The sequence below is a fragment of the Sinocyclocheilus grahami genome, unplaced genomic scaffold, assembly GCF_001515645.1.
Source record: "Sinocyclocheilus grahami isolate Dianchi unplaced genomic scaffold, SAMN03320097.WGS_v1.1 scaffold680.1, whole genome shotgun sequence".
NCBI lineage: Eukaryota > Metazoa > Chordata > Actinopteri > Cypriniformes > Cyprinidae > Sinocyclocheilus > Sinocyclocheilus grahami.
Genome location: NW_015505859.1, coordinates 239,455 through 259,358, shown reverse-complemented (window position 1 = coordinate 259,358; position 19,904 = coordinate 239,455). Strand labels below are relative to the sequence as shown.

Below are 19,904 nucleotides of genomic sequence, written 5' to 3'. Positions count from 1 at the left end.
CCAAACATTAATCAGCGGTTTTTCTAGAACCCCTTGTCTAGACCCCGATGGTTAGTAACTTAATTACTTAATTAACGCGCCAAACATTAATCAGCGGTTTTTCTAGAACCCCTTGTCTAGACCCCGATGGTTAGTATACAACTTAACAACTTAATTAATGCTGAAACAATATGCATGGTTAACCTCACCTGATGCGCCCCATGCTTCATCTAATCTGAGAGCTAGTATGCACGTAACCCTGAACGCAGATTTGCGGAAACATACGCCTTCACTTAATCTACTCGAGGAAATAATTTCAGAGTAATCAGAATAAATCAAATGTAACAATTTATTATCAGTCAGGTAAATATGTATTATGCCAATTATCTCCATAGCCAATTCAAAGATATCAAATCAATACAAGACATCAAATTCTCATAGACAAATCTAAGAGTAAAGGATTCATACCTGACTTTAGGAAAATACATAGTATTGAGTGTGTAGAGACACTCCATACTACAGGCTCTCTGACTACAGAATCGCCCCGACCCTTTTGCTACAATCCTTTAAATACAAAACCAAGATAAAATATCCCCCAAATGGAGGCATGTACAAACAATTGGAATTTACATTAACCCAGACCTGGATGGAAACAGAAGGTAATTTGCATGGAATGACCCTCTACAGTAATCAAAGTATCTCTTAACTCTTAGGATCTGTATTATCTTTTAGTCTACTTTTGTAAGACTAAGACCATTGTACCACTCAGCTTGAGACTATTCAAATTAAACCAAACACGACTGTAAATCTTATTTGCACTCATATAGAACATTATACTATTGACCATTCTGAATGAATCCAGTGGAGGGAGGAGATGAAAAGGCACTGATGCATATGTGAGAGAGGCGTTTCCTGCACCACCCCTCTGTGGGGTGTCTTGAAGATGCCAGTGTATTGTCTGTTTCTCAGGAGATCAAAGTATCTGAGTTTCTTTTATCCTTACAGGGCATTGTCAAGAGAAAAATGAGAAACAAGAGACCAAAAAATGCAGATGAGCTGAAGGCCACTGTCAAAGAAACCTGGGCTTCCATACCATCTCAGCAGTGCCACAAACTGATCACCTCCATGCCACGCCGAATTGAGGCAGTAATTAAAGAAAAAGGAGCCCTACCAAGTATTGAGTACATGTACAGTAAATGAACATACTTTCCAGGAGTCCAACAATTCACTAAACATGTTTTTTTTATTGGTCTTATGAAGTATTCTAATTTATTGAGATGAATTGGTGGGTTTTTGTTAAATGTGAGCTAAAATCATCACAATTAAAAGAACCAAAGACTTAAACTACTTCAGTCTGTGTGCATTGAATTTATTTAATACACGAGTTTCACAATTTGAGTTGAATTACTGAAATAAATGAACTTTTCCACGACATTCTAATTTATTGAGAGGCACCTGTAGTTCAAAAAGAGAAAACACGTTTTCACACCTCATCAATAGATATTTGCTATTTTTTAAGCATGAACTCACTTAATTTTGTTTAATTTCGCAGAATACAAGACATATCTTTATTTTGCATCTCAAGTAAATGTATCTTGATTTAAGGATATTTGTATTGGAAAACAAGAAAATTATATAATTTTTTGCAGTGCATGGAACATTTAATGCCATGGCTTCATAAATTTTAAGACCTTCTGCTCCAATTTAAGACCTTTTTAAGGCCTTAATTTGTGTGAATTAAGACTTAAGACCTTTTTAAGACCCACGGAAACTCTGCTAAGCATTAAAGTTCAGTATGTAACATCTCATAGTCTGTGCTATAAAAAAATAATACCTAAAATGTGCAGAGAGCTATGCTATTACTTCTCAAACTGATAAGACAAATGGATTTCACATTGCAGATTATAAAAACAGCCGAAAAATTCCATATCTAGAGACCTGAGTAATCAAACAGATTTAAGAAGTAAGAAACCAGCTAGAGCACCCTAGAAACTACCGAGCAACACCATAGCAACCATTCAGAACATCCTGGTAACCATGCAGCCATGTGCTTAAAAGTACTCAGAAAACCTTCTACGGCCATGGCATTGTCGCATTGGCGACTTTTGCACAGAAAGCACCACTCACACACTTTCCACAGCTCGTATACATGACTAAATTAAAGAAAATGCAGAAATGTAGTTCTGTATTTTCTACAAAAAGGTGTTGATTTGTGTGAAGAATCCATCAACACTCGTTCAGTGTGCATACAGAATAAAATGTCTTTACTTCTTACTTACACAGCAACAGTGACTTTTCCAAAGACGCAGTGCTCAGGATCATGCACTTATTATTATATTGCAGAAATATCATCATAACCCAGTTCTAAAGTACAGAAGAAGAATTACTACAAATGCACACTGTGAAAAAGCAAAACTATATTAATATAAGAGAATGCTGAATTTTATGGCACAATGTTCTTTTTAGGCCATTTGTGGCTCCTCCATAGACAGAAGAACACAGTTCCTCACCTGCAGGCCAGCAGGGCTTACCTTATCATCTGCTCTTTTGTCAGAGCTCTTTCTTTTTCCATTTCTTTCATTCTGAATATTCTGATTCACCCTGAGGGTTAGAAATGGAGAGAGCTTTTATAAGTTCACCAGAGGATGGATGAAACTTGAGTGGGTTTTCTCAAACTGCTAGATAAAAGTGACAGTATCTGCTCTAGTAGGTTCAGAGGTTTGAACTGCAAAAACTTTACTGGAAGTCTATTTTCTGTGGAAACCTGTTTTCATCTCAGAGTAGAAAAAAAAATTAATTTTGAGGTGAAATTTAAAATGAGAATTTAATTTGAAATAAAAAAAAGTTCCATTGTGAAATATTAAGTTACAATTATGAGAAATAATCTGCGGTTGCATTAAATAAAATTGCAATGAGAGAAAAAAAATGTGGATATAAAGTCCTATGGGCAATTACAAGAAAACTAAATTCAGTTGTCGAATATAAAGTCACATTGTGAGATATAAAATCACTATTATGAGAAAATATTAACCACAAGAAACAGTTAAAACTGTGATATATAATTATTATTATTGTGAATATGTTTCTTCTTTTTTGTATATTTTGTCATTGTTAATATTTAACTGTCCTGTGATGACTCCTTGGAATGTGTTTTTATAATAATAGTAAAATTGTGATATATAAAATACATAATGGTGGCATATAGTCACTTATCTTTTTTTTTATTAATTTGAGATAGAAAATAGCTTAAAGCACTAAATAAATAAATAAAAACCAGTAAGGCAACCAATAAAACAAAGAACAACAAAAAATGTGACTACTCTCATCCTGCTAATGAATATGCAGCTATTCTTCTCTTTTCTTTGTTGTCCTTTCACAGTATCAATTCATGCTCACATAATTTAGTGACTGTAATCTCTCATCCCCAGCAATAATTTGTTTACATGATGTGACAAAACCATTCAAACTATCCAAACACAATGACAGAACATCATCACTGTTTACACACCACAACAACCCTGTGCTGTGACAAAGACAAATGGGCGGCCATCATGGAGCTCTGGTGGGCTTTCTAGGCTTCTAATTACTTTATATTATATGCCTATAAATCAAGACGGACATTGTGACTGATATATTTTTAAATGGTTGTTAAACATGAAATAATCAGGTTTTGGGATTATACAGTAAATTATTATTTTGTTAGATCATTCTGTTTGACAAGTAAAATGGGTACATCTTTACATTTCAATTTATTCATTTGGCAGATACATTTATTCAACTCAACCAAGAAGTGAGCAATGACACAACAAATGCAATTTTAGTCATTTCAGGAAAGAGTCACAAATATATAAAAAGAGACACAAATCAAAAAACTTGCAAAGTGAATTTTTTAACAGCATAAGTTTAAATAATTGACATTTTTTAGTGCACAAAGTTGTGTGAATGTCTTTACAAAATGTTCATGTTATTAATATTTTGAAATGGGGTTGGAATTGATAGCTAGGAGGAAAAAAAATCCTCAGCTGTTTCTCCTAAAATTCCTTTGGAGAAATAAAAAGACACAAATGGGACAATTGATACAGTAAGAGTACACAAAACACAACACGTTAAATGTGAATAGGATAACTCAGATAATTTGGTCAATTGGACGATAAATATTTTTGGCTTCTCTTGAGATCTCTTTTACCTTCACTGTCTTCGCACATTTATAGACATTGTTGAGATGTCCTCTAAAGCTCCAGAGCGAAAACATCCATGCATCTCAAGAGAAAAACCTCAAGTAAAAGCCACCATTTGCTCTCAGTTTAGTCTCATTGCTTTTGGAGAAACAACTGCAAGATTGTCCTTTCCCTATGGGAGAACAGATCATCTAAATGGGATATTTCACCCAAAATGAAAATTCTGTAATTTATTCACCCTCAAATATCTATTTTGTCCATACAATGAAAGTCAGTGGGGTCTAATGTTGTTTGGACACCAGGTGGTATGTTAATATGCACTAATTTTCATCAGTTGGAATGAATCCAATCTGTTTTAGATTCTATAAGTTCATTTATGTGTTCCGAACGAAACGTCAGTGCCGAGTCGCCACATTAAGAACTGGAGAAAGTTGCTAAAATAATGTCACTCGAGCTAAGAGTACACAGTAATTGTGTTTTCTATGCTAACACATCTAAAAAGAAATTTATGTCAGAAGATTTTTTTTTAAATGTCCCTTCATGAGACACTAAAAAAAACATCTGCAGGTTTGTATGGCATAAAACGTATGTAAACATACACATCATGGCACCACATGTGTGTCCAAGCTATTTTTAGTGGGATTCAAGCATTTACATGCTTAATTTTTTTTCCTGTTAATATTTGCTGAATATGTGAATCAATTTGTATAAATATTCATGTGGGTCAGATGCATATACTCAACCTTGGCCTGCTCATTCTCCCGTCTCCTTGCTTCCCTCACTAACACAGACAGGCATTGATCTAACCAGCTCTGTACTGCTGACGTAACGTCTCCGTTCCCTCCTTCAGGGAACGAGGGTTACACAAGTAACCTAGACGTTCTGAGTTAAAAAAAAAAAACATGGAGGTCAGTTAAAGCTGAGATGTAACTAAGCATCCACAACACTGTCAAAATTACAGTATTTTCTACAATTTCCTGTGCTGAGGCACCAAATTACATGAATCAGACAAAAAATTTAGGGAGTTTGGTCATAATGAAAAATCAAAGAGAAAGATGAAAACAGACATAGCAATTTTCTTTCGAGCTTGTTTACTTTCTTTTGAGCAGTGGTTCAAGAGATGACTGACTGGCTCCAGCTCCTTCATCCAGAGGTTTGGAGGACACCAAGAGATCGACGTCGGCAAGACGACAGGCATTTATTTGTGTCCTCTGACTGAGTTAAGGCCATCATAGCTTTGCAATCAGAGGTTTGATTTGTCCCTGGACAGAGTGAGAACCACCCGCACGCTCGCATCTCAACAGCAGCGCCGCATGAGGATGTGTGGAGAAACACGCACATTGACAACACACCCACACACAAACATACTGACAAGCGCAAACATGCATGATCCAATTCTGCCCACAGCTAATCTGAGCACTGGTCTATATTAAAACATAGATCATCGCCATCGTACCAGTGTGAGTCTTTCAATAAAGTCAACTTGAAATCAAAATCAACACTGTTTACTTTGTTCTTAGTCATTGTGAATGATTCCAATAATGCATGCTATTCCAAAGATAAATATTTGCCTACATAATCTTTCATTAAAATGCAGTAACTTGGTCTTCCTCTGCAACAACTTTTCAGTCCTGCTGGTGTCCGTGTTTTACAGTATGGTCAACCAACAGCCAAACAGCTATTTAGACATTGTTTTAGCAAACTCGCAAGTGCTATTCTCTGTATGTAATGGCCACTGTAAGGGGAAGTCGTGGCCTAATGGTTAGAGAGTCGGACTCATAACCCAAAGGTTGTGGGTTCAAGTCTCGTACCAGCAGGGATTGTAGGTGGGGGGAGTGAATGTACAGCACTCTCTCCCACCTTCAATACCATGACTGAGGTGCCCTTGAGCAAGGGTGAAATTCAAAGCTGAAATTTTAGCATCATTACTCCAGTTTCAGTGTCACATGATCCTTCAGAAATTATTCTGATATGATGATTTGCTGTTAATTTATTTTTAATTATTATTGGAACTCAGTTATTAATAGTGGTTATAATTTTTATCAATGCTGAAAATGTCAATGCTTTTGAATGGCAGTGTATCGCGTGTTCGACAAAAATATTAAGCAGCACAACTGTTTTTAACATTGATAACGATAAGACATATTTCTTGAGCAGCAAATCATCACATTAGAATGATTTCTGAAGTATCATGTGACACTCAAGCTGATGCTATTGATAAAATAGAAAACAGTTACTTTAAATGGTAATAATATTTCACAATATGACTGTTTCTTACTTTTTTTTTTTTTTTTGATAAAAATAAATGCAGCCTTGGTGAGCATAAAAAAAACTGAATTATTCCAAACTTTTGAATGATAGTGTATATACATTTTCTGTAGATATGTTCTGAAAATAGAAGAAAAATAATGTAATGAAGGGGGATCTACCAAAACAAGATGAAAAAAAAATCGAAACAATTTCGATAATTTATACATTGCATAAAGTGCAGTCTAAGTATAGATATAGTTTCACCCATCAGGTAAAACTCTTAAGTCTGATCACTTAGTAAAGTAGCAGCTCTCTTCTCAACAAGACAGGAATCATTCTTGTCCCTAGCACAAATTACACACCAAAGTTTATTACTAAAGGGTTAATAGGTTGTTCAATCAAGTTTGAGCAATAGTAATATTGATGCTTATCCTAGTAAACATAATTAATTACGGAGTGTTACTGTCTCCTTAATAACAAGTGCTAGGCTCTTGTATATTGGTGGGTGTCTGGTATTGTTAACTTGTAACTATTGTACTGTAAGCCCCTCTGGCACATTGAGGTATGTCTGCATCCATTCTCTGAGCCTCCAGAGCTGTGATTAGCATCCTGACAGAGATAAGGAGCTGGTGTTGATGCTCCTGCAGGGCAGATACACATCACACTAAACTTGAAAGACAGCCCCACTACAGTCGGCACCGCTGGCGACCGCTCTACCCCCGTGTCCCTCATTCTCTCTCACTTACTGTATTACTTCTCGCCTTCTTTCTTCTGGCTCTCTGTCACTTCTGCCTTTGCAATCACATATGCAAATTGTACAATATAAACTGACAGGGGTTTGACGGAGAGACAGACAGAGAGAGAGAGAGAGAGAGAGAGAGAGAGAGAGAGAGAGAGAAAGTGAAATGCACACTTTCTCAATCGCTATAATAAATATATAGTTCAGTCATGCAACTCTAGATGGCGCAGGCAACGGGTTGTTAACGTAAACGATGATATTCAGAGAGTTAAACGACTTGGCACAAGCTGATTGGCTCATGCTGCATATGCAGCCAATGAGCTTACTGCCTTGCATTTATATGGCTGGCTAGCATTCACTTGAGAGTCCTGCAGTGCGCTTTCAGAGTTCTCTGAAACTCAACAGCTAGATAACAAGATAAGTAAACGGGTTTCACTCTGATTTCAGTGCATTATTGCGTTTGTCAGATGTACATTTTTAAACTAGAAAACATACAAGTTGTAAAACTACAAGCAGGTTATTCGCGTGAGGAGTAATTACTAAGCATGTATTGTTCATATAACAGCAGTGGCATTAGCAGCAGCAGCGAGCAGTTTTCCTAGTTCATTTATGTGAAAATACAACGTCAAGCGTCGCAGATTTTAGAACAGTAAAGTGAATTGGGGATTACCTTATTTGCCCAAAATCTCCAATGCTTTTAATATCTTCTGTGGCCATTCATTTCTACATTAACCGCGAATGAATCCCTTTCAGATGCACACCTCACTAGTGGAGTTGGTTTGCAGTTGGTGTTTCACAGTTGTTTACAGTTTTAAGTCAAGGTGAACCTGTATAACTGTCTTTCATAAACATCATACTGTCAACAGCCTTACCTATTTTAATGAGCAACAGAAACTATCCTCACTTAAACATGTATTCTTGCCGCATTGCCATGCACTTAGTCAGAAGAGGGAGCGCTCATTCTTAAAGGGGCCACATCTCTATTTCACTCGTTACCTTGGTTCAGCGATAGTGAAGAGTTTATTATAAAAGTAATGTTTAGTGATAGTTTCAAGATAATTAATCATGAATTCGTTTAAAATATAAAGATACTACTAATAATAAATCATTTCCAATCAGTAGCCCATGTACAATGTAACTAATAGTAGGATGCTCTTAAACTGGGATTTACTATTTGTGTATTCAGTTGGGTTTACAGCAATTATAGTACTTTCATGGACTGTAGCAGCAGTATCATAGAATTCAGATCACGTTATTAGCGAATTGTTAATTGCAATATGCATAGCAAATCAAGTCAAATTATTAGTTGTTTATAGCAGCAGCAGCAGGAAGTATGGTTGCAACTTGCATGAAGGTTGTTCATTGCAGGGGTAAGTAACTCTTTTAAATTGAAATAGGCTTTTATAACTTTGTTTATTTACCAGGGCGTACAGAGATTTTGTGAACTCTTATATATAATATAGCAGCGGCAGCATAAAGTACATTTAGTTGCATGAAAGTTCAGTGATAAGATAACGCTTGGATGGTAGTGAACTTTTTAGGTGAAATAGGCATTTTATTACTTTGCAATTCAATTCAACAGGGTTTATAGAACTCTTCAAAGTGAAATAGGCATTATTTGGTTGTTTGGTTATTTAATAAAGGGGCAGTAGCAATTTTAAGTACTTTTGTGCAGCAGTATGCATAGTTATTCAGATCGCAATGTTAGCAAATTTTATAGCATGCATAGCAAATTCAGATGCAAGGTTAGAAATAATATTAGCAGCAGCATGCATAAGTCATATTATTATGGCTAATATAGCAGCGGCAGCAGAAAGCACTTTAGTTGCATAAAATTTTTGTGATAACTCATGGTAAATTAACTCTTTAAAGTGCAATAGGTATTTATTACTTTGCTTATTCAACAGGGCTTACAGCAGGTTTCGTGCAGCAGCAGTAGATTATGCTTTGCAAATTCTGATTAAATATTACAACCGCAACAGCTTGAACAATAAATTCATACTACAACATTGTGAATATCATTAACAGCAACAGCATGTACTTCAACTCAGTATTGAAATGTTAGTGAATATTATCAATAGCAGCAGAAGTTTTGTTGCGTTGGCCGTATCACACTGCATACATTGTGGACCGCTTTACCTATCGTTATGGGTCAATTGATAAGGTCATATTGTGCCGCTCGTGTCTGGCATAGACACCATGTTAGAGTAAAATAGGCATTCGCCTAGCTACTTATATGCCTAATTAATGGAGCTCTCAGCAGTTCAGTCTCTTGTGGAGTAGCAACAGCTTGCATAGGCATTCAGTCATGAGATTTTTCTCAGCAGCAGCATGCACAGCATTTCTATGTTGCGAATTTTAATTTAGACAATATAAAAGCAGACAACTGCATTAAATGAAGTCACTGTAGTGTCTTGCTCAAGGCCATCTTGGAACGAGCCACGCATTTAGCAATGATACAATGCAAACATTATTGTTCATAATATGCAATATAAATATTTTAAATTATCAAAATAAATGAGCAGCTGCTTCTGAGGCAGAATTAGTCCTGGGCATATGACACCACAACTACAGGGTGTACAGTGATTTATTCTTTCGCCAAATATTTTGTTAGCTTATTAATAATTTAAAGGTAAGTATTTCCATTGCAGTAACGTTGATGAACTTTAATGGAGAGCAAAAAAAATAAAAATTACAACTCTTGAATGACAAATTTAAAACTATTTGCTCTGGCCGCCCGAGCCTGAGTCAGGTGATTACTGGGGGTTACTTCATCTATCAGCCTACAGTGTGATTCCTGTTTCTAACTAGGTAAGTTTGAGTTATTGGCTCAGACACATAGTTATTTAGGTAAACACATGGTCTCACGGCTCTCTGGAGCAGCAGCAGTACATATGTCTAAATGTTAGAGAATATTATCAATAGCAGCAGAAGTTTTGTTGCGTTGGCCGTATCACACTGCATACATTGTGGACCGCTTTACCTATCGTTATGGGTCAATTGATAAGGTCATATTGTGCCGCTCGTGTCTGGCATAGACACCATGTTAGAGTAAAATAGGCATTCGCCTAGCTACTTATATGCCTAATTAATGGAGCTCTCAGCAGTTCAGTCTCTTGTGGAGTAGCAACAGCTTGCATAGGCATTCAGTCATGAGATTTTTCTCAGCAGCAGCATGCACAGCATTTCTATGTTGCGAATTTTAATTTAGACAATATAAAAGCAGACAACTGCATTAAATGAAGTCACTGTAGTGTCTTGCTCAAGGCCATCTTGGAACGAGCCACGCATTTAGCAATGATACAATGCAAACATTATTGTTCATAATATGCAATATAAATATTTTAAATTATCAAAATAAATGAGCAGCTGCTTCTGAGGCAGAATTAGTCCTGGGCATATGACACCACAACTACAGGGTGTACAGTGATTTATTCTTTCGCCAAATATTTTGTTAGCTTATTAATAATTTAAAGGTAAGTATTTCCATTGCAGTAACGTTGATGAACTTTAATGGAGAGCAAAAAAAATAAAAATTACAACTCTTGAATGACAAATTTAAAACTATTTGCTCTGGCCGCCCGAGCCTGAGTCAGGTGATTACTGGGGGTTACTTCATCTATCAGCCTACAGTGTGATTCCTGTTTCTAACTAGGTAAGTTTGAGTTATTGGCTCAGACACATAGTTATTTAGGTAAACACATGGTCTCACGGCTCTCTGGAGCAGCAGCAGTACATATGTCTTGGCAATAGATCTGCTTGTGTTGGGGGGTTTTATCTTTTATATTCATTCTGCCTTATAGGGATGATTTTAAGCATATTATTGCATAGCAGCAGCATACATATTTAATAGTTTGGTTTCTTCTTCCAGCTTTGTTGAGGGGTTATTTTATATGCTATTTGTGCAGCAGCAGTATGTCTTAATTACTCACGGCACCGTATCGCCATAAGCATTGTCAGTAGCAAGTTCCTGTACTTGCTTTCAGCAGCAGCAATAACCAACAGCAGCAGCGATTCATCTCATTTCCTCTGGGTGCATGGGCAGCCTAGTCTAAATATGACTTATATTTTTGTCTCTACACAATAATATAACCATGTTCCAGATTCGAGGGAAAGGAATGTAAAAATATAAAGAATTGAAAACTGAAAAGAACTGTCACTGAAAAACCCCAAATAAAAATGTGGAATATGTCTAGCGTTAGAATAGGATAAAGAACTTAACATCAAAACAATTGCACACATCACCTTTAAACAGCTGTCAATAAAGTATTTGGCAGCTTCACAGAGCGGACATCTTATCTTCAAGTGTCTTTTAAAGGGATCCTATTATGCTTGTTCACTTTTTCAACTTTAGTTAGTCTGTAATGTTGCTGTTTGAGCATAAAAAAGATCTGCAAAGTTACAAAGCTCAAAGCCCACTTCAAAAGGAGATATTTTATTTAACAGAAATCACTTTTCAAAAACTACAACGAACGACTTGTTTGGACTACAACGCATATTTTCCGGGATTTGTGATATCACAAATTATTGGTTACAATCATTCGGGTTTAAATCGTGTTCAAATTGATTTGATTTTGATACAATATTTTAACTGAAGCTCGCAGGCGGCTATGGTAATAAGGGAACTAGTTCCTTCATTTGATACAGGAACTATTCAAGCCGTTCATGCCAGACTGGGGAGAGAGGTGTTGTAATAATGTAAAATATGTGAAAAATAATGTGTTTTTTAAACAACCTATTATGAGAGCCTGTTCTAGTACACCCCCAAAACAAAATCAAGACTTTGTAAAAGAGCATAATAGGACCCCTTTAAAACCTAATAGGAAACAGTGTAAGACAAATACAGACAGACAAGTGTCTCTCTCTCTCTCTCTCTCTCTCTCTCTCTCTCTCTCACACACACACACACAGCCTCATTATCTGCGACATGCAGCGGTAGGATTAGCTCTTGAAGTTCCATTACCTCGCTTAAGTCTACCAAAGTAAGATTTTTCTTCCTCCTAGATGGTAGGCTACTTCCTTTCCTTATCAGCATGTTTTCACACTTCTCTACCTGTCCACACAGCTATGTCTTATCTCAGCTTAAATGTGCACATGCACAAAACCCTCTAAAACATGCTTAAATGTTTCAAGGAGTGTTCAAATTCAATGAAAGACAGTTTTCACCACTGTCAGTTACTGACAGTTAACACAATTAACCAGCTACCAATCAATCACAAATCAATCAAACCAGCTTGCGGTTCGGCCCACCACAACCACATCAGCTCAGTAAGAAACCACATGCTGCACTGCATTTTGGTTGACACCTTGTAAAAGTGAACTCACAGTCACTGCAGTGTGAAAGCATCAGCCTGCAGTGGATTAGCGCTTGTCAGTACAATTTATGAATGACAAACCCACAGGCAGCCAATAACAATGAACTAATCTGCAATCATTTAATCCAACTATAATTTACATTGGCTAAGGAGGCTTTGATCCGTTCGGCTTCTTTATGATTGGACACAAGTGGTACGTGGGATTGCCTAGTGTGCCTTACTATCCTCTCTATTCAGTATGTCAGGCCCGAGGCACTAGCTGTCCCAGTTATGACACACATTTACATGTACTGCAATGAGTTACAGCATCAAAGTCACAACATACTGAAGAGGAGCTAACAGGAGAAAGAGCATGTGTGGGAAGTTAGGTGTTCAAAAGAGAGAGAGAAAAAAGAGTGTGATTGGGAGACATGCTAAATGAGCGAAATAGGATTGCAGATGAATAGCGAAAGAGAAGACTGGGAATAAAAAGAACGAAAGATCAGAGTTATTACAGTTATCCAAGGGGCATCAAGTGCGCTTGATTTTAGAGAAACCTATTAGCTGTTATAAAGTAATCTGAACTAAAACATAAGCCTTTTCTAGCTGCGTGAAAAAATTACTTTTGTTAACTGAAAAAAACAACAACAACAGGTGTCCTTGTTTTTTTCCTTATAAAATCTTGATCAAATGATCAAGTGTGCAATGATTTATGGCCAATTATTCCTTCTTGAAGATCTTGCAATGTCTGCATTTCTTCATTAAAAATAATTTGATATGTTAATAATACACAAACTCTCCACAGATATTGGGTACTTAAAAGTACTTCAAATTTATCTTCAAGCATGCTTCGATTTACTTTGCAAGCAGCGAGCAGAAACCTGCTCCACACAAGCGACAAAATAAAATGCATGCATGCACACATAAAATAAAGTGCATGCTTTCTTTTTTTGTTGGGGAAAAGGCTGGAGGTTGTGAAACACATGACATGTCCTTTGGGAACAAGGTTGGGAACACTCGACTACATGAAAAGGAAATTAAAGTGCAGCACAGGCAGGTTTGCGAGAGCTGCTCTGCCACTTACTGAAGAAGATGTACTCCGTGTAGCTGCTCCAGATCTTGTCATCTCTGTACTGGTTAACGAACGCAGCTGTCCCACTTGAGTTGCAAGCTACCATCTGGAACCCAGCCTCGCTCAACCTGTCGAATGCTTGCTCCAGGTAGGTGAACTTCAGGTAGAAGCGGGAGGTGTACTTCTCTGGTGGACGGTCCGGATCTCGGCTTTCATTTAGAGTGTCCCCGAACACTTCCTTCGCCAGGGCGATACGCCCGCAGACCATGATCCGTGCCACACGGCGAAACTTAGCATCAGTTTGGTTATCCCTCACCATCGTGTAGGATCCCCGATAACCTATCGTAATAAACCCAGACCTCTTGTCCAGGGTGGAAGAGGAAGACGCGTAGGTGGTGGCACAGTTTCCAGTTCGAGTCACCAACTCGCTACTCTGCGAACTTTCCTCAATGTCGCTCTGGCAGCCTTCGTCATTGAGCGAGCCTTGCTTGGCTACACGTGGGCCTAAAAGTCTAAGCAGTTCCCCTAACTGGAAGTGCTCAGCCTCACGCTGAAGACGTTCCCGCTCCGGGAAGTGTTCTGGTAGCACAAGCTGGCGGTCCCGTAGGAAGTCCAGCACGTATCGGAACAAGAACCCATCGCGGTCAATGAAGAAGCGCCCTCGGCTGTCGCGGGGCAACTCCTGTGGGCTGCACCGTGTGAACATGGTGTGGAGGGTGGTGTCAGGTACGCTGACTAGGGTGGAGCGCTTGGTGACGTACACCTGGCCACCAACGTTGAGTTCCATGACCTCCGGGTACGGACTCGACACCTCACTAATAGGGAGTATGGTTTCCTTCATGGCCATGGTCCAAACACACCAACACGACAAGGTAAACAGAAGATGAATGAAGAGAGGCGACTCTGGAAATATCTCAAAAAGAAGCAGGGAACGAATCCATAGAGGTCCACGCGTGATGGGTATGAGTCAAGACTTCATTGCCAAACAGCTGTTAAAGTTTGAAAGAGAACTACATCGCTGCTGGAGAATGAGAGAGGGATAGAGAGAAGAAGAGAGGGAGATTAAGAAAAAGGGAAGAGGAGAAGAGAAGGGGATGGAGTGCTATCAAGTTTCCTCAGCTGTTGTCCCTCTGTTGATGAGGAGAGCAAGTGGAGTACGAGATGGAGACACTGGGAGAGAGAGAGAGAGGGGTGGGAAAGAGGAGGAACGCCAAACAGAGACCCACATAATTTGTCCAAGGTCTAAGGGAAGCCACAGTGACATCATCTACAGAATGAGAAAGGGAGTGGAGGTGTAGCTGCACAGTCCTGCCTTTTAAAGAGACAGCGTCGCAATAATTTACACATTACAAAAGCATGCAGCCAAAAATTAATTACCATCAAAGGATAAGTTATAAACCCATAGAAAAAGAAAATAAGAAATGCATTTTTTGGTTTGTTCTTTCAGTTATGTGCATACTGTTGTGTAGAATAATGATATCTCTAAATGACTTTCTGGTGTAATTGAGTTGGTCTCAAATGTCTGCATGTTGTGGCACAGTGAATAATGAACAGGCACACAATGTGATTGTCTCATGGGAATAAACACAGATTAGCTGTAATTCTCACATTATCTCTGCCAAACCATTAAAACAGAGGGAGAAAGAGAGTGAACGAGAGAGAGGTGCTTCATTAATCACCCAGCAGACTATATTGCCACCTAGGGGCCATATTTAAGTATATTTGGTCAGGTTTGTCATTGAAATTGAACAGAAAAGCAGTAAAACGATGACCAGTTCTGTTAAAATTTATTTCAATTTCTGAATGAACAAAAGATTGCAAATCAAGGTGAGATTTTAAAATGATTTCTTGATAGATATGTTATTAATAACATTTTGAAGAGAAAATTTGAAATAAATGCTGGATGGAGAGTATTTACAGGCTTAGCTGCAACATTTCCCTGTTGCATTTGGTTGTGACTGATTCATATATATTTTTAGATTAGTATGATTGGTAACCAGATCAGATAATATAAACTTAACTAGCAAATGGTAAACATTCCAAAAGATGGCAACCTCTTACATCTGACATTAAGATGGGTTTTGTATCAGGGTAGTATCTAATATTTTTAGCTGAATGCATTTAAACCTTCATTCTAATGTGTGTCAAGTGTGTTCGGATAGAGAACTGACTGCACTTACTTTTACTTTACTTTTACTTTTAGTAATTTAGCAGATGCTTTTATCCAAAGCGACTTACAAATAAACTTACCCCTGCAAAATGCAAATCTCCATTTAGCCTACATATTAATAGAGAGGTTCTGACACATTTAATTAATTTACAGAATTTGAAAAGAAAAAAAAAACACTGATGGATAATTGAACATGCTTTCTGTCATTTCTTGCATTTGGTCTTTTTAAGAACCCCCCCCCCCCTGTAAAGAAATTAACAGGGATTGAAAGTGAAGAAAAGGACAGAAAAAGTTTTGAAGCACTTTCTTAGAAAAGAGAGAAATGAGATTGCATTAATTAAGGTTCTAAACACGATCAAAACCACAGACCACGACCAAATGCTTTAGCAATCCAATTACAATATGATATAGAATAACACATTATCAAAAAAGCATGACAATGTAATGTGTAAAGGGAGCCACATATTCATCTGCTTAAGATTCATTTTTAGACTTAACAATCATTGTTATTGGTTAGTTAGAGACCCAGATTCAAAACTTGTCTGACAATTTAAGAGAAAAGTGCAAGTTTGAACCACAATATGGTCATTAAAAGAGTTGCATGATGCTTTTAAGTGTCAAATCTTTGGAAAGACAGTAGATTCTAGAGCAAATTAATCAAAAGGATCAAAACATACCCAGCTACGAGGTGACATTTTCTTGAAGGACAGCAGCACACGTGGCTTTTCAGGAGACCTGGATGATGATAATATCAATGCATTACTATTTATCTCTGTCATTCTAGGTACACTGTCCCTCCTGAGGAACAATAGGCTTCCTCGAGGGACAAACTGAAAAGCAGGCCCATTGTTTTTTGGTGCTAATCACCTGGCTGAGAGCTGACAGTGAGTAATTACTGCGATCCTAAAGACCGCAGCCTTGGCGGTGTCTAAATACTACTCACTGTTGATGAATGGACCAATTGATCTGTAGTCATATTCAAAATCTGTATGTGATTCCCTTGTTAGGCCTATTTCAAACAATGTATGGTGAGTGATTTACCCATACACAGACAAATACCCACAATCAAACGGAACAGAGGATGGTAATTCGAGCACGGTGGTGTAAATTATAATGCTGTAGTCGGCCTCTATCTGTGTAATTGTATGGTTAGCTGAAAATCACAGATCTTTCAACAAAAAACACTGGATGTGGGGATAACAGCGGCGGATATTACACACAGTTTTCCTTTTTCTCTGCCTCATTCAGCCTTTTCATCTCCTTTTTTTCTCTGGAAATGCTCAGGAAAGCATCATTATGACAAATACTTTTCTCAGCTGGCTTGACGGATGATAAAACAGGCAAAAAACCCACAGACTTACAATGAAAGGACCCTAGCCATCTATATAGAGACCAGAACATCACAGAAACTTGGCCATTTTGACTTGTTAAGCAACCAATCAAAACACCCTAGCAACCATATAGCAACACAGTAAAAACCACTCAGAACAACTCCATATAATCACCCTGGCAACCACTCATAACAACACCACTTACCTTTTTTTTTTCAGAAAAGGTCTCTCCTTGTGTGACTTATCACTCTGAATCACTCCTGTGAGGTGATTCAGTGGCACTCCATGACACCTTTCATCGTCTTTTTTTAATTTTGACTCCATCAGCCCATCACACTCTGCTGAGACTCCACGGCCACACTTCCCTCCATGATTACACTCCGACACACACCAGTCAGACCTGCACACAGAGCTGTTCATCAGCCACTTAAAACAGCATGCGTGGCTGATTTTATGGTGGAAGGCACAGAAGTGACATTGACCTTCCCTCTGAAATAATCACTCATGAGTTAAACCGCCTGTTAATTATGCAGCACAGTGCATGTGAATGACATACTGAATGTCATATTCAGCGTGTGCAGCTTTATCAACCAGAGAAAGAACACCACTGCCACACATTTATGTGCAGATATGCTTCAATAATGACATTTTACTGCTCTGGTTTCTTAAAAAAAAGTGTTTTCTGTAAGGACACTGAAATATAATGTTTTAAATCACAATTTTATGAAAGCACAAGATATTTAATATGAGACCGACTGCAAATACATATAGAATTTTAACAATTCTCATCAATCAAATGCAGCCAAACACAAACCCAAATCACTCAGTGTTTGACATGACTACACAATATATCAAACCTCTTACACTAAGTGCTTCGGTGTGTAACCCGTTATGCATCATTAATGCAATGGACATAATTGATGTCTCAAATTATGCAGCTTTTGAATAGAGCTGTGCTATTAAGGAAGCAATTTGCTGGACAGTGTTGTTATTGTAAACTCAAAAAAGTAAAAAAAATAATAATAATAATAATTACAATTTCTAAAATTATTATTATTTTTTTAAATAAAGCTTAATAAATACATTTTAAATTAAATAAAGCTGAAATATAAATATATAAATATTAGATTTCAATTAGTTGCCAAGGCAACATTTCTAATTTTCATTTAAGTTTAAGTACTAAAATAACAAAAAATAAAACTGAAAATTAAATTAAAGCTATATAGACATATTTGTAAAAAACTAATAAAAATGACTGAAGTACTGTACATAACAAAGGTACTAAAACTGAAAATCTAATAAATAAATACAATTCTAAATATTATTAAATATTTTAATAATATATAAATAATACAACATGCAACACTCCTGCTGAATAACAAAACTGCCAAAAAAAAGTCCATAGACTTACAACGGCAGAGCCATAGCCTATCTAAAGATCAGAACATCATAGAGATTTGAGGGTTGGCCATTTTTACTGAGTCCAGTAAGCAACACCCAGCAACTATATAGAAATGCCCTGACAATCCACACAAAACATAGTATTGTGTTGAAAAGCTTTGCATAGGCAGACACAACTAACATTTTCTTCAGAATCTGAAAATGAAAAATCTTGTCTTAATATCACGGCTCTGTTCCATAACACAATTATTCAGCACAAGAGATTTTTTTTATGAAGCAGCTTAAACAAATTGTTACAATCACTTTCAATAAAATGTTAACAAAACACTCAAGAGCAGAGGTTGAAAAATCTCTGTCTGAAGAGGAGTGCATACAAAACTGAACAGTGACTGACAGCAGCAAATGACTGCTCTTTGCCGCAGCCTTGCTTTTCCCTCGGTGGTGTGAGGGGAATGAAGACAAGCCGATCAGAGGAAACGCTGCCTGCCACTGGCCCCCCCCGCCACCCACCCGTTTGCTGTTAAATTACGGGTTTGGGGTGAGACGACTTTCTGCAGAGCAACACCGCTGTTTCTGTAGACCAGCAGTCAACATTTCACATTGAGATGAATGAAGAGGAAAGCTGTCGTCAGCATGACTTGTCAAGCTGTTTTAAAAGGTTTGAGGCAGCACTAGAGGACACACTTGAAAAAGGGCAGGTACTTCAGTGTGAGCTTGCATTACCTTAAGGCCTTTAACAGGTGTCAATCATATCAAACTGTCTTAATGCATCATTTAAGAAAGGTAAAAAATGTAAGGTGCAGCACAGAATAATTTTAAATACATTTTCAGGTGCACTTTAAAAAGTGTACCTTGGTAGACGTGGGTTAGAGTATATCTATCTATATATTTATTCACACACACACACACACACACACACACACACACACACATGTGTACGTCTGGTTCACTATCCTTGTGGGGACTCTACATATGGTGTGATGGTTTTTATACTGTACAAACTGTATTTTCTTTTGCCCTACACCTAAACCTACCACTCACAGAAAACTTTCTGCATTTTTACAATTTCAAAAAAAAAAAAACTCTGTATTTATACGCTTCTGTACCCATGGGGACCTCAATTTAGGTCCCCACGGTGACACAAGTCCCCATGAGTTGGTGTATATTTAGGTTTAAGTCCCCACTAGTATAGAAAAACATGTACTCTGAATTTAAATGTCAAAAAAGTTACACAAGTAACAAGGCAATACGTAGCAATGTTGCTACATATATGTTCTGTTTTTATAATTATGGATTATTAAAAACTGTCAATATATAATAAATATTTCGAAAATTATTTTCGAAATAAAAAATCTTCAGAAACGTTATCCTATTCCCTATTGCTGCGTGCGTGTCCAAACAACCACTATAAACTCTAGTATAAATACTGAAGCTATAAAATATTAAATTTGTCCTAATGTCTTTAAAGCTCGATTTGATCTCTATTTTTA

General features: G+C 37.3%; 1 protein-coding gene across 1 annotated transcript in view; it reads right to left on the bottom strand.

The window, feature by feature from the left end:
• The window catches only part of LOC107559281 (BTB/POZ domain-containing protein KCTD8-like), a 42,917-nt gene extending 28,183 nt beyond the window's left edge, over positions 1-14,734 (bottom strand). Inside the window, exon 1 of the mRNA XM_016243035.1 lies at positions 13,525-14,734. Within this exon, the coding sequence (XP_016098521.1) occupies positions 13,525-14,359 (835 nt within the window). The 5' untranslated portion in view covers positions 14,360-14,734. The remainder of the gene's footprint in view (positions 1-13,524) is intronic.
• Between the last annotated feature and the right edge of the window lie 5,170 nt (positions 14,735-19,904).